The 15463-nt window shown below is 43.1% G+C and overlaps 1 protein-coding gene across 1 annotated transcript in view; it reads right to left on the bottom strand.

The window, feature by feature from the left end:
• Nucleotides 1–13370, bottom strand: part of LOC146184498 (aurora kinase C-like) — a 30437-nt gene extending 17067 nt beyond the window's left edge. The window contains exons 1-4 of the mRNA XM_084608570.1: nucleotides 13309–13370; nucleotides 9964–10090; nucleotides 6133–6212; nucleotides 4635–4773 (exon numbers count right to left, since the gene is read on the bottom strand). Coding sequence (XP_084464696.1) covers nucleotides 4635–4773; nucleotides 6133–6212; nucleotides 9964–10090; nucleotides 13309–13370 — 408 coding nt within the window. The remainder of the gene's footprint in view (nucleotides 1–4634; nucleotides 4774–6132; nucleotides 6213–9963; nucleotides 10091–13308) is intronic.
• Nucleotides 13371–15463: the final 2093 nt, after the last annotated feature.

The following is a 15463-nucleotide window of genomic DNA, read 5'->3' as shown; positions in this document are numbered from 1 at the left end:
AACCGTATCGCGCACGAAGGGCATCGAAAAACAGTGGCCTCAACCACGCTTAAATCCCAGTTCTGGTGGCGGGCTTTTTGTAAGAACGTCGTCTCAAAGGTGTTCATCTAGGTTAGAAATTATGCACAATCCGTGACGGATTGCACACAAGACCCGAGAACAGCGCTGGTTACAGCAGTCCAGCACAACTTCAGCTGTCTGCCGGAAGTCTCCAGTGGGGAATATGGCTTGGAGATTGCGGCAAAGTGTTTCTAATGTAGACAGAGGGTTGACCTGAAACTCAAACCACGTCCTAGCAAATTACTTGAGTGAATAGTACACGTTATGGATCGCACGTTCCTCCTCCACCCGTTGTAGCAGGCGATGTGCTCGAGTTGTCCAGCCAGTTTTGCGCACCTTCGTACAGGTTCCCGTAAAAAGATAGATTGTTTTGGTTTGGTTTGTAAAATATAACGTCCCAAAGCAACTCAGGCTATGAGAGACGCAGTAGCGGAGGGCTCCAAAAGTTCCGAAAACCTGGGGTCCTGTATTTACAATGAGATCACAAAGCACAAGGGCGCCTTAATTTTCGCCTCCATTAAAATGTGTCTGTCGAAGCCGGGATTAAATATCACATCCTTCGGCAAGTAGCCAAGCGTTGTAAGCATTGCATCGCACCGGCGGGACAAAATAGAGGTGTTTGCGCAGCGTGTGGGAGAGGCGGGGTGCCGGTAACCCGTTTTCTGTGGTAAATTCTAGTGGGACCGAGGGTGAAAGCTGCGTCGTCCTTATCAGCGGGGCAGGGTGACCAAATTGAAGCGACTCGCCATGTAGGTGGCCCTTAGGTTGCTGATGCACACGAGTGAGATCCGTCTTAACCTCGTAGGCAAACGCAGGCAGGGCAGCGTATTTCCAAACAATATGCCGTAGACACGCTCGAGGAGACGATGGTGTCAGCGAGTTAAACGACGATTGCCCCTAAAAGGTGTCTCTGAAAGCAACCTAAAGGTAACATACACGCACTGAATGCAGGAAATGATTTCGGTGAAGGTAACTGCATAGTGTAACCGTTGTAATACCGTCACCTGGTGGCTCTGATAACGGCTGGTTTTTAGCTTTTAGGAACCAAAAGGCATAATGCAGCCCAAAACGGGAACACACCCCAAGAATGTTGCTAGTAATTTATTTTATTGTTGTGAATTGTACAAAAATACAGACAAATTGCCCTCAAGGAATTCAAAGAGATGTTTTGAGTGCAAAGATAAGTAATATTAATATAATGCGCCACAGAAGCAACACCAACAGCTGGCTTTAAACGCACTCCTATTCTTTTTGACATTATTTTCGCTATTTGTCGCCAGGTGACATTCCTGAGAGGACCCTACTAGAGGCTCTGAGCAAAATATTGTTCGAAGAATACCTCAGGAAAATGGACGACAATAGTGGGTAGCTAGAGTATTCAATACTTATACCAAACGGGCATTGACTCACAGGGCGGAAAAGGACCAGGAAACTAACCAATATGTAGTTAGGAAGGGAGGACGGAGAAATAAAGAGCATTAAACGAGATATAAAGAACGCAGAGGATATAAACTGGAATGATTTAATGGAAAAGAAGCTTAACCTAGGCAGGTTACCCTAGAACCTTACCCTAGAAGCTTACCCCAGGCTCAGGGGTTTAGAGGTAACAAAAGAGGCGTAAAAGAATCGGCGGTAGAGGTTAGCAAGAGAGGTTTGGAAGATTGGCGGATAAATAGCAGGAAGGGGAAGCATGAAAGCTACGTCGAAATAAATACGGGTATTTAAAGATAGCCCGGGTTTAAAAGTGAATTAGTTAAAGCTGAAGGGTTACCTAAGGTAAAAAGCAAAAAAGAAAGGTTGAGCATGCTAATGATTTTCACCACCCCGTTTAAAAAGGGACGCTCCTAACATCCATCCTTCCATCCATACCGCTAAAAGAACGAATCACGCGCCAGAGTGTCGTCAGCTCGAGTACTCCTACAGGATATGGTTTACCATATACGCGGCCGGGCACCCTAACCAGTACAGCTCCACCATATGTGTAACAGTAGTTACGCACAAGTGCAGAATGCCCAACTGCAGCGAACTGCTGCCACAGCTGAACGAGCACATCAAATGCGTATGTCCTGTCTTCTTCCATACCTAACGCAAGTTTCATTTAGCTGTTCTGTCGCTCTCTTAAAAGCATGAGGACGCTGTGCAGCATACCCCGTGCTATTGCAATACATTTGTTTACAATGGATAAAAAAAATGAAGCCAGTCAAGCTGGCTGTTTAGGATTCTAACTGGTATTATAAAAAAGTGTAATTACCATTCCTGCAACTTGGTTATGTCCCCTAAACAATGGAACAAATTTTCTACGGAACTGAAGAGCGCGAACAGAAGATAATCCACAAAGAAGAAGAGAACACAAGGACAGGCGCTAACTAACAACTACTTTATTCTTCATGGCAACAACACATATATAGAGCTGAGACCATACTTGTGCAAGCAGACAAGGACCTGGCAAGTCATTCGATCCAAGTTAATAACGTCGCTCGCACAGGAGCTTATATTCGGCTTCGTACAAAGAGATAGAAGTATCGCAAATACAGTTATCGCCTTTTTTCTAGATATGAAAAACTTCAAGTGCGAACCGCGCGTATTCATCTTTGCTTCTGCCAAGAATCGTCGTCTCATAAAATCGCGGTGCATACTTGCAAGCAAGAATATGGGACACCGGATGAACACCTTTGTCATCTTTCTTTTAGCGCATGCTCCCTTAGTCGCTCATTAATACAGCGGCCAGTCTGCCCCAGTGGCATGGAATACACCACTCCAATGGCGCATGGAACATGAGTAGTTTTATGCGCCATTGGAGTGGTGTATTCCATCTCACTTTCCTGTGGGAAGACGTACATGAGGCAGACTGGCCGCTGTATTAATGAGCGCCTCAGGGAGCATGCGCTAAATGTTAAGAAAGATGACAAAGGTGTTCATCTGCATTTTAGGAAAACGTAGCGCAAAGAAGACAAGGACAAAAAAAAAAGGAGACACACACGAGCGCTTACTCACAACTGATTTTTTATTAGAAAAGCTAACAGAATATATAGCTATATAGAATATATAGGGGATAAGTGTGTCAGCGAAGCTTCTATGAACTTAACGAAAGTAGAGATTACATACCTAGAATCAGTGGTCAAGTAGTTTTTTCACGTGTGTATCTTTGCAGACTTGCCTTTCTCCACATTTTTGTCAATTTTTTGTCAATTTCACCGCTTTATTAGATGTATTTGATAATTTTTTGTATCCTATATATTCTGTTAGCTTTTCTAATAAACAGTTGTGAGTAAGCGCTCGTGTGTGTCTCCTTCTTTTTTTTGTCCTTGTCCTTTTTGCGCTACGTTTTCCTAAAATGCGAATGCACCAACTCGCCCAATTTAGCATTCTTGTGTGTTCATCTGCTGTCCCATATTATTTCTTGCAAGTGTGCACCGCGATTTGATGAGCCGACGATTGTTGGCAGAAGCAAAGATGAACACGCGCGGTTCGCCCTTGAAGCCTTTCGTATCAAGAAAAAAGGAGAAAACTGTATTAGCGATACTTCTCTCTTTGAACGAAGCTGAATATAAGTTCCTGTGTGCGCAACATTACAATCTTGGATCAAATGACTTGCCAGATTCTTGTCTGCTTGCACAAGTGTGGTCTTAGCTCAATATATGCGTTGTTGTCATGACGAATAAAGTAGTTGTTAGTTAGCGCCTGTCCTTGTGTTCTCTTCTTCTTCTCTGTGCATTGTCTTCTGTTCGCGCTGTTCAGTTCCGTAGAAAATTATGAACGAACTAGGACGAACTAGGCCCAACCAAAGTTTTATTGCAGTGAACTAGACATTTCTGTAATATGGTAGTCATGCTATAAGCTCATACTTTGACGAGCTGTATAAATCACTTGCGCTGTTTGGTTTGGACAAGAATGCTTACGCCCAAAAACGACATCGACTGTGAGTTTGCTGTAGTCATGGTCAGTTAAAATTTATTCTTCATACGTTTGGTTTAAAGTGCACTGGAATCGCGTATCACAAGAGCGCCATGCGTTCCGCATCCATCAAAATGCACTGCTTCCGGGATTTAACTTGAAACAATTGCAGTCAGCCACCGCAATATTCAAGAACTCCACTCTTACTGAATAAAGCTTTAATCTGGACAGCTGACGTTTAGATGGTGTTAGAGTGCTGATGGTCTAATGAGGGGTTTATGCTACAACTCTTTGTGAGGGTTACTCAGGAACTACAAGAGAATGGGCATAATTAACAACACGGTAAAAAGACAGACATGTTCTTGCCAGCGTCTCTCCTCACTTATTCGTTGAATACGAGCTATTTAACGGTTTACCTGCTCTTTTAATTTTTGCTATCAATCACTGCGGTGGACAAAGTAATATTTTCAAAACCATTACTTCACCTATCTTTCAACAATAAATTAATTTCTACCGCAGAGCCGTACGTCTTCCTTTACCAGCCCTGGAGCTCAGATTGATGATTTGTCTGTAGTGTTTGTACCTTTGGGGTATTTCGAACAAATATTATGGCTCAGCGCTCTGATGAGGGCAGCTGGCATGATTACGCGTTGGTGAACAAAAGGGAAGAGAGTACTCACTGTTGAAGCCCTCTTGTCCGTGAATCTACCAGCTTTCTGGAGCTCCTTGAACAAATCCCCTTCTGGTGCGTACTCCAGAATCAGGTAGACGTACTTAGTATCATCGAACCAATTGTATAAACATAGGATGTTGGGGTGCCTGCGGAGAGAAGGGGGGGGGGGGGGTGGGAGCGCAAAATGGCCGCTGAGCAATTTTACGTGTTGCACTCGAAAAAGCGCTCTCAGCTTTTACAGAAAGGTAGAGATAATTGCTAGCTATATATGAGCATATAAATATTTTGTATCCAAATTGCACTAAATTGAACAAAGATTCATGCACTGCATTCTTTTTCGCAAATTCAAAGTATATGCGTACAATGCATAGGAGTTTTCCCTCAGTGATTCTATTAAACGGTGTGATTTGCCTGTTGTACTTGAGAGCCGTTGAACAACTTCAACAGGAGTCGATGTGCGTCGAGATTAACGAGTACTAAATCACAAGCAATTGCAACAATTTAATCAGCGGAAAAAAGTTAAAGATCATTGCATAGCGAAATGTGACTGAGGAATTCAGGATTGTTTCATGCATGTGTTTGCTTTGTCTTCTAACTGTAGGAGGCCAATGACCTTAGTTTGTCGCAAACTGGCTCTAAGGTGTTGCTTTCCAGAGGCATGACAGAAGAGGAGACTAAGCTGCAGCACTGAACGAAACAGTGATATATGCTTAATGTCAAACATTCTTCAGAATGTCATAAATTTCTGCTTAATGCGCTCGATTATGGCACGCATTCAGTCATGGAACACGGGTGCTGCATGTATATACCTACTGTTTCCGGAACAATTATAATCGGACGCCTCAGAAGTAAATTACTCCAGAAGTGTACTTCAGGTTAAATTACAAGCACTCAGTCTGCGACCTTCATCTTCGCACGGTCAAACGAAAAATAAACGCGCCAATTCAACCTAGCAGAGCCAAAAGGGGTAACAACTTGTAACCACCATGCAACCTGAAGCACGCATCAGTATTTCAAACTTATGACGGCTGGAAAAAAATACAGCCTCATAATTACGATTCCCACTGCTAGCGTAATGAAGCCTTCTGAAAGGGTACCGTGTACCTAAACTGAGCTGTAAAATACCTGCTCTAAAATCTCGACAAGAATTTGGCACGCAGCTAGCATTTCTGACTTGTTTCGTTCCGGATTTTTACATGAAATAATGGTGCGTATGCACATCCGCCGGGAAAAAAAATGAGGGGTGAAATGAATGTGAGATCTTAAACTATACCTGCAACTGTCTTACAAAGGAAATTAGTAATGCATTAGCAGCAGGGCTAAGATGACAAATGCTAATACGTTTGAGCAAATAATACGCAGATATAAACAACGGGCAGATATAAACAACGCAGGATAAAAATAACGCCCGAAGCACGTGATAATATTGAAGCAAGAACATAGCAATAGGCACTACGCAACAAGCTTTTTTGTGCGAACGCAGATTGGAAAGCAAGGAGGCTCACCGCAGGTGCGACTGGATTTCTATTTCCCTTATGAGCTGCTGCTCCATGTTGGCTTTTCGTAGTTTCGACTTTGAGAGTTTCTGCACGCACAACAGTTTTGTTGACGAAAATTAGCGTTTAATGGCTCAAAGAAAACATTGTCGAAAAGCCCGACAAGTCAAAATGCATGACCGCTTACATGGGGAGCGATAAACACCCATCTTGCAGGCATTTCACATTACGTATGTCGAGCAGCAGGCAAGTGCGAAGCCTAGATTAAACGTAAAACAGTGCGCGCAAGGCAGCGCCGGTAGCAGTCTGCAACAAACGTTACAAATAATCGCGTGTAGTCCTTTCTATCGCCTCTGAGCATAGTGAATTTTGCGCTCTCATTTTACACGTCATGGGGCTTCTCCATGCATGCAGAACGGCATTTCAAAAACTAAAAGGCAGAGCCTTATTTCGACAGGCACTTTAGCAATAGCTAAGTCAAGCACTGGAAGGACTTGGACGAGAAGGTTATTAGTTTGCTTAAATTTCAATAGCCCTTGCTAAAAGTACGCATAATACCCATTTCGTATAAAAATTGCTTTAAAGTGGATGATCACCAAAACTGCACAAATTGCAACAATCGAACAGACCCAGAAGCACTGATGCAATACAAGTCGCCTGTTAATACAGGTTAACAATTCACAATGAGCGCAATGAGAAATAAAGAAAATGGACCAGCCAGTCAGGACCAGAGCTAAAAGTCGAACTATTTCTGAAGCCAGATAACAGGTACCTACATACACAAATTTAATAAAACGAAATCTTCGTGTGTTATCAAAGCAGCGCTCTTTTTCATCGGACGGTGCCACTGTATATTAGCCTTGCATCCATTTGGAAATTTGTATAACGTGGTAGGTAGGTGCAATGCCGCACGTTCTCTGTAACGGCGTTAAAAAAGAACGCACGTTTCACGACGTGCTCCGTACAGAAGCTTTTGCGCGCGTATGAAGATAGGCTGGGGAAAACGACCGCACTTCTTTCCACACTGATGCTCTTCGAAAAGGTGTGTACCAAGCTTCGCCCAGTTGATTTAACTCTGCCGTTTGCATTCGTGGTCTATGAACACAAACGCAAAATCATGCCTAAAACGCTTTGTAGGTCATATGTGGAGAGAACATATCTTCTAACTTAAAGAAACTTGTCTGACAATGACTGGGTATAGGACTTACCGTACCTTAGCGTACCCTCTAAACGATGGGGAACACTTGAGAGTCACCTTAAGCGCCTTTAAAGCACCTTTTTATTGTGGAAACGTGGGGAATAATATTTACTTGTTTAATTTATTTAGATCCTAAAATCATAGAGCCGCGTTAGTAACTCACACCTACCACAGCGCATTCATATGTGCCCTTCAACACGGTGATACCAACGACCCTTCGTGACCTACGCGTTGCGTGCCCGTCTGCCATGCAGAGGTCCCCGGTTCTAACTAGACGGGCGACACCTTTATTTTGAATGTGGTCTGTTTGAAATTCCTTAAGAGGTCATGTGTTTGGAACGTCATAACACTATCGGCCAATGACGATTTTTCCACGCGAATAGTACCAACATGCTAGTGCCAACTACTACTAAACCATGGCTTCTGGACCGAACGAGCAGTGTGTGGTTCGGGTAAAAATGGAAATATTTTAAAGCCTTCAAGAAACGACTAACAGTCAAGCAAGTTTGATATGCCTGCCCTAATTTCATAGATTTGTTGCATCACAAAGTCTTACACAAGGGAAAGTCGAGATACGTTAATGGATTTGCGCTGCCATTGGGACGCTGCCAAAGGTAAAGTTGCCCCTTCTCGGTGGAGGACGAAGCCGTAGGTATGCCAGTCGCTCCTCAAAGTACATGCCTCCTAAGTCGACTGACCTGTATAGAAACACCGTTGTGCTCCAGTAACTATAACGGCAGGATAAAATAGATGAAATTCAAAATAGCCGGGCTTGTACACCCCGTGTCTTCTCCATTCCACGTTTCTGCGCGCTGCAGCTCGAAGACACATATAGACTCTTTCGCCACTTTCCTTTCGCGAGATCAAACACAATATGAAGGCTTGGGTTTTGCGCGCACCCCAGCTCTAAAATATTTGTTCACCCAAACGTGTCCTACTATGACGTGTGCTTTATTGAACTATCACATGGGTATCTTGTAACGATGTCATAGAGAAACCACGATGAAAACATAAAGCGCGTTCTGGGTCTTCGTGCCTTAAGATCTCTGAAGGCCAAGTATGACACTGCTGGTGTCGGTGCGCCTCTGAGCGCGAGCTAGAAGTGCTTGTTGACTACGTTGAAATATATGAAAATATATTCGCATCTGGCTGAAGAAAATGGTCCATTCATAGCTCTCACTGCCCTATGTTATTTCAGAGCATCTTAGCAAGGTATATGGCGTTGTTCTTCGCGCAATGCGTCCCCATACGAAATTTGTCATTTATCTACTGTATCAAATTATAACGCAAGGAGGCATGACTAACAAGCGACGCGATAATAAAATAAGGGCCTGATACTACCATTGAAAGTTTTTTTTTGTTTGTTTGTTTTTTGCCAAGGAAGAGTGTGGTCTTTTTTAAGCCTCAACAATATAGCAGTAGGAATAGAAAAATAACCGAAAAAAGGGTACGATACTTTAAATAATATACTTTATCCTTGCTGGTAACTTTGATATATGCATCGCCGTACTTTAAAAATTAACATAAGATCACTACCGCTGTTGCGTACACGCAGAAATGACAAGAACATGCTTTCCTGAAATATGTCGCAACTGGCTAGCAGTACCAAACCGCTTAAGCTGTCATGTTGCCATGCTTTTAATTAGCACAGTTTACTGGGAACGAAACGTTCCTTTTACTATAGTTAGTTACTCGCCGTTGCGGCGGGATAAGACAAAACGTTCACCTTTTTCCGTTCTGCAATTCTCCTGCAATGGAGGTATCAAAACATAGATGCTGACCTAACCTTATACGTGCCTTGGGAGACGCATGAATAATTCGTTGAAGAATAACGCAGGTATTCTCATCCATGCCTTCAGTAAATATGTATTTGTGAGCTGTTTCGTTGCGTCTGGCATAACGTGAGCAAGATTGTATTTGCTTGTACTTCCATGAACGATAACAAAAGCACGAAGATCAGAAGAACAGCGGTCATCGTAGTGTGGCTTCCGGTAGTATTGCTGTCTCCTAGAAAAAGTGTTTTTCTAACTCCACAGAGGGGCTAAGAAACCGGCCAGTGCTCTAGCCATATCTAAAGCGATGTCTAGGCGTCATTTATTGCAGCGCAGCGTGTCGTCTGCTGTTACGCACATTTGAGTACAAAATAAATCCAAATGAATGTCAAAATTCGTGAAATACCTTTGACCATATAGTGTGGTTCCATGACTTCACTTAATCAATTGCAAACAATTTCCGAACCTTGTCATACACTAAAACAAACAAGAATGCCACTCGTAATTTTTCTTTCACAACGCCGACAGAGCAGAAGCTGTCAGTTTGAAGCCCGTGTAAATAGCAAAAAAGAGTTTTTCGTTCCTTTTCTTTAACTCCATCCAGCGAGATGCACTGATTTGTTGCCGGGCTGCTGTCATTTATGATTCTTTATTTCAACCCTTCTCTAGTCGCTACTATAAACGAAACTGCAGGTCGGTGGTCTATTGCATAACTAACCTCTCGTACCACATTTCAGATTTTTAATAGTACCAAAGAGTAGTGGAAGAAAGAAAGTTGAAAAAGTGTGTGAAAAACGGATGCTTTTCACATGAATTCACTGATAGAACTCCCATTTACCTGTGCTATTTTCAATGCACAAATAAACTCACCTTAAGGGCTACAGTAAACTTCGTATTCTTTTCCCGGGCAAGGTACACTTCTCCGAAAGTCCCTTCCCCAATCTGCCGGCCAATTTGAAAATTATCAATGCACCAAATTTTTACCCCTTCTTCATGGCTGCGATCAGAAAAAAAAAAACTCACATTACATAGATGAAGCAAAAAGAGCACAAAGCAAACATTTCATGCCTTAAACGAGAGATATTCCAAGTAGCCGCAAACGCTAGGAGAGCATGGGTTTACCCTATTTCACCTCTAACAGAATCTTCGAGTGGAGCGCATGGAAAAAAAATTGATCCTGTAAATCTCATGGTAACAAGCTCATTGCTTCTCGCATTCGTCCTTTTTCGTAGCGCTGGCAAAGGTATCTTTGTTGGCCCGAATGCGGGTGAAGAGAACTGATTTGTTTCACAGCTGACGTGCATTCACTCTCGCCCAAATATTATAGTTACAAAAGCATTAGGTATTTGCAATGATTCAATTTTCCTACAACATTTTAACTAACTGATTATTCTTAAATGGTGTATTACGTGTCATTAAAGTACTCTCTTTGTATCGCTTACTTAAAATAAGTTGTTTTTTCAACAAACGAAAGTTACAGTAAACACTGCAGCTTCGAAAACAAAAACATTAACGGTAGAACTCCAGGACTCACGCTGATGTTTTTTTCGTCACAGTGTGACAAACATGCTGCGGGAACCCATTCAAGCGGCAATAATTGGGTCAACACCTGTCGACAGTGGCTTTTTAGGACACTTGAACTCCCGAGCAATATTGCACCTCTGCTATTAATGGACGGCCTACCCCGGAAGAAGGCGGTGCAAAATACTCGAGAGCTCTAACTCTAAGCTTAAGAACGCATCAAAAAAACGAAATTCATTAAAACGAGCACATGAGCTGGAATTTATTTCAGCAACCGACGAAAAAGTGTGGACAGCGTGGGCTTCGATGAGGCGAAGGGAGGCGCTGAGGCCAGGATAGAAGAATAGAGAGGTGGGAAGTTGGCTTTTTTTCTCCATAATCAAGCTGCGCGCAATAGACAAAGGACAAGTATAATCACCGCTGAAAATCAGCGCTTGTGTTGTTGCGCTTGTTCCGTCGTCGGTTTTGTCGCGCTGCTGAATATGAACAAAGACGAGGAAGAAAAAAAGCGCACAAGATAGACACGGCGCTGTATATGGGAATGAAGTTCTTGCTTTCCTTGCACTAATCTATATTTTTGCATCCATAACGAGCTAGAATGAAGGCCTAGAATTTGTGGTATTAAAGGTGTAATGTTGCAGCGCCTAAAATAAAAGAATAAGGAGCACACATGCGACCTTCCGCCGAGCAAGAACGCTTGTTCTGGTATACTGTGATATCGGGATTCAAGGTAATTTTCATCTGCTTCCACGCTGCATATGACTATTTTAGCCACTGCCTACATATACGCCGTAGGAACATAAGGATAGCAATTCGGGAATGCCAATTAAAAATTATTAGCGCGATAAAGTCACGTTCGCGCCGCCGTTCCATCGACATAGGTCATTCCTTACATTCTTGCTTATGAGATGGGTTCACCATGGATCCTTTTCTCATGCATTTCACCAAAAGTAGAGGATATCGTCCAGTGAATCCTGTACTCTTTAGAAATCCCCTGAATACCCAGCGGCACTCGTCACCGAGCCCAGCAGCTCTCAAATGCAAGGTGGATGCACTGACTACAGTCCTCCGGTCCAGTTCTCCATTGGCGCTAGTAACACTCCGCATCGTAACCTGCGTGTATAAGGCGCCGCCAACCACTCTATTTTCGTATGGGAGTAGCTTACGCCTTTAAGTATCCTCAACCAAGGGCGAGCATCGTACAAACTTCCTTTTTTTGCTTGTTTGTTATTGGCTCATAGTCTTGCTTGTACAGGTGCACTGTTATACCTTGGGTTCAGCTTGCGAACCAAATTCGCTTTACCATTTAACCGTTGCGGAGGTAAGGAGGAAATCCGCTGCCGTAACTTTCTAAATATCAGAACTATCTCACTGCTGTCTCCTTATGGCGGATAACACCGCATGGATAACGACACGATGTGACTGCACATTGTTTATGGAACCTTAACTTCTGGTAGGCAATGTCGAGTCCTATGCTGATCATTGCATTCTCTTTGCACTTGTACTGCATCCCTCGTTGTTAGAGACTGGTTGAATGGGGCAAAGGAGAATGAGAGAGGACAAGACGCGTCAGTGCGGGGGTGGGGGGTGAGGGGGGTTTAAATTAGACATCACAATCTAAGGTTGACTAAACAATGTGTCATGAAATCGCCAAACACATGGGTGCCTTACGCACTCTGCTTTCAAGAAAGAACGGCCCCTGCAAACTGCCCGCTGGAGCGCTGCTGTATACAACCCCGCCACCTTTGTGGGCATTCAAGATCGAGGCTCACACCTGCAGTTTGCACTTTTGAAAGCACAAGCCTACAACGTTACCCTAAACGATGTATTTATTATAAAAAGCTGTTACTCGGCACTCGATTAAAAGTTTCTTTTTCTTGTTTACAGGCCGCGGCTTTCTAGGTGTGCAGCTTACTGCACGTAGAGTCATACCAAATTATCGACACCACCGCACTAAAGTTTCAGTTCGCACTCTTTAAAAGTTGATCATTATTTCAAAAATTCGAAGTTGTACTAGAATAAGATATGTAACGGCTCACAAGGCAGAAATGAAACAAAAGTACTCGCAGGTGAAGAGAATTGAAGCGCTTATGATCGTTGACTTTCCGAGCGGCTCGTTAAAGGCTGCTTCTCCTTTTGCCAGCCATTGCCGCTGAGGGTTTCTTCCTTTGGAAGAACCCTGTGTCCCCTATCGTTGACGAATAAGGAGTAAGGTGGCAACTATAGAAAGCTGTTGCGAGCGCGCTATCTGATAAGGTAGCAAGTGTGCATTTTTAGCAAGTGCTCAATCCTCACTGTTTTCCATTATTTCAAATTCGGCAATTCTTTCATTAAAGTTGAACGGCATCCCCAGCAGTAGCTCCTGATTTATATGATGTTAACGTTTACATTGAAAAACGTATTTTTTTTTTTGGGGGGGGGGGGGGGAGGGGGGGGTGGGACACCATAGTGAAGACCTCCGGCAATAGTTTCGAAATCATCGATTCCCTCAACGTGCAACTGCATTGCAGAGAACATGGGCGCCATCCCTCTCACAATTACCGAAAGGAGCTCGCCACAACTGAGTTGTAATCTGCGCCTTCGTGCTTAATTGGCGAGCACCGTAATTGCTGCTTGCCGCAGCTACTTACTCCATAGCAAAAATGATGCGGGGATGTTGCATGTTAAATATGAATGCTGCGGTCAGTCCCTCACTTGAGGGGGCTCTCGGCTACTGAGCAGAAGTACCTAAGGTTCATCTCAGCCGTTACTGCCATATTTCAATGGAGGCCCAAGACAAGAGACAGTGTGCTTCCATGCAGCCGTATGTTAATGATGATGTTGATGACGATGATGGACTGAATTTTTTATGGCGCAAGGGCATCTTCGGCCAAAGGGCGCCAAACACAAGGTGAAGTGTCAACTGAAGTTAATAAAATGTCCGAGGTGAGGTGTCTAATGATGTACATAAAAACGGTGGTGTATAGGGCCTAAAAGTTATTGCGGAATGTATAGTCTAAAATAAGTGGTGTATAGGGCCTAAAACATATTGCGGTGTTTAGTGGCCTGAGTAAAAATGAAAGAGAGACATGTACGTGTCAAAAGGCTAAGCTGCCTCAGCAACAATTTCTTTAAAAGGAAGCCATTTATTTATAAGAAACGGGCTGACGCTCATGTTGTTAAATGATTCCATATAAAAAGCCTACTTTAATTAAATATTTACAAATTCTTTCTAAAAGGAACATTGGAATATCGACAAGAAAGATGGACGGAGTTGTGGATATTTGTTTCATGTATAATTCGGGAAAATGACGCCTCCTATGCTGTTCAAGCCTCGGACATTCAATAAAACACCGAATACTGTTAGCCGGCAACCGCATCTGCAACAATGTGGCGCAGGAGAGTTTGTTAAAATGTATGAATGTGTTCTACATGTGTGACCTATTCTCAGCCTGCACAGAGCTACTTCTTTGAATCTGTTTCGTTTTTCTGTGGTGTACCTGCCTATCCTTGGTTTTATTGTGTGTATATTATTCTCAATATCTGTATCCCATTCCTCTTGCCATGGTTGTCGGATCATGTTTTTGATGTGTGGCTTGAGTTCCTGATATGATATGTTGTCAATGTCTGTAGTGTTTCGAAGGACAGCTGATGCAGCAAGCCTATCAGCTGCCTGGTTACCTGGTATACAGCAGTGGCCTGGCACCCAACACAGTGTAATTTTAAGTTCTAGTTTATGGGCAGCCATAAGGGTGTTATAAATAGAAATCAGGACTTGGTTTTATTATGCCGCTTCCAAAAGGATAGGCACGTTAAAACACTGAGGAAGTCTGTGAAGATGATTGATGTCTGTATTTTCTTTTCTATAATGTGTCTCACGGCTAGAATTCCATGGAATTCAGCGGTAAATATACTTGTATGTTTGTTCAGTGTCTTTGAAATGAAAATTGTGGTCTATGTGCTGCACAGGACACTTGAGCAGACTTCGAAGCATCGGTGTAATATTCATCACAAGTGTACTTCGCTTGAAGTGACATGAAGTGCTGCTGCATGGCAATAGGGGATGCGTGCTTCCCCACTTCAAGAAACGACAGGTCACAATTAACATCATATAGTTTCCAAGGAGGAATTAAGTCTTTTATGGAAGTTGTACGAAGACTGGCAACCGGAACGTCCAGGTGTTCAATATGCGTGGCAACTGATTGGATATGGTGGTGTTAGCGATGGTTTTCTTGAGAAAAGTGCTGTGCTGGTTTTGTCAAGCAGGAGCCGGCGACATGGATGATCCAGCTGGCATAGCAACTTCATAACATAAGTTACAAAAGTAAATTCTCTTCTTCGTTGCAGTGACCATCGGTTCGCATCGACATAAAAACTAGCAATTGAGCTAGTTCGAAAAGCACCCGTAGCGAGGCGAAGGCCGAGGTGGTGTACGGAATCGAGCAATTTTAGTGCAGAGGATGATGCAGACCCATAGAGCATCCAGTCATAGTCAATGCGTCACAGAACTACACTATTCAGAAAGCTCAGAAGGCTGTCGTGGTCTGTGCCCCATGACCGGCGAGAGAGAATTTTTAGTAGATTCATTGCTTTGAGACACTTCAGTCGTAACTTTTTTATGTGGGTAATGAAGGAAAGTTTTTCGTCAACAACTACGCCAAGAAATTTATGTTCCTTTTTAAAGGCAAGGCTCTGAGCATTCAGTGTAATGTTGGGGTCAGGCCTGATGCCACGCTGCTTAGAAACAAGTACACAAACACTCTTTTCAGAGTTAAATTTAAACCCATTGTCATCAGTCCACCTAGACAATTTGTTAACACCTAGCTGAATCTCGCGTTCACAAATGGCCAAGTTGCAAGATTTGAAGCTT

The sequence above is a fragment of the Amblyomma maculatum genome, chromosome 7, assembly GCF_055883805.1.
Source record: "Amblyomma maculatum isolate TAMU_Amacu chromosome 7, ASM5588380v1, whole genome shotgun sequence".
Lineage (NCBI taxonomy): Eukaryota > Metazoa > Arthropoda > Arachnida > Ixodida > Ixodidae > Amblyomma > Amblyomma maculatum.
Note: the sequence above shows the minus strand (reverse complement) of the source record. Positions and strands in the feature narration are given on the sequence as shown.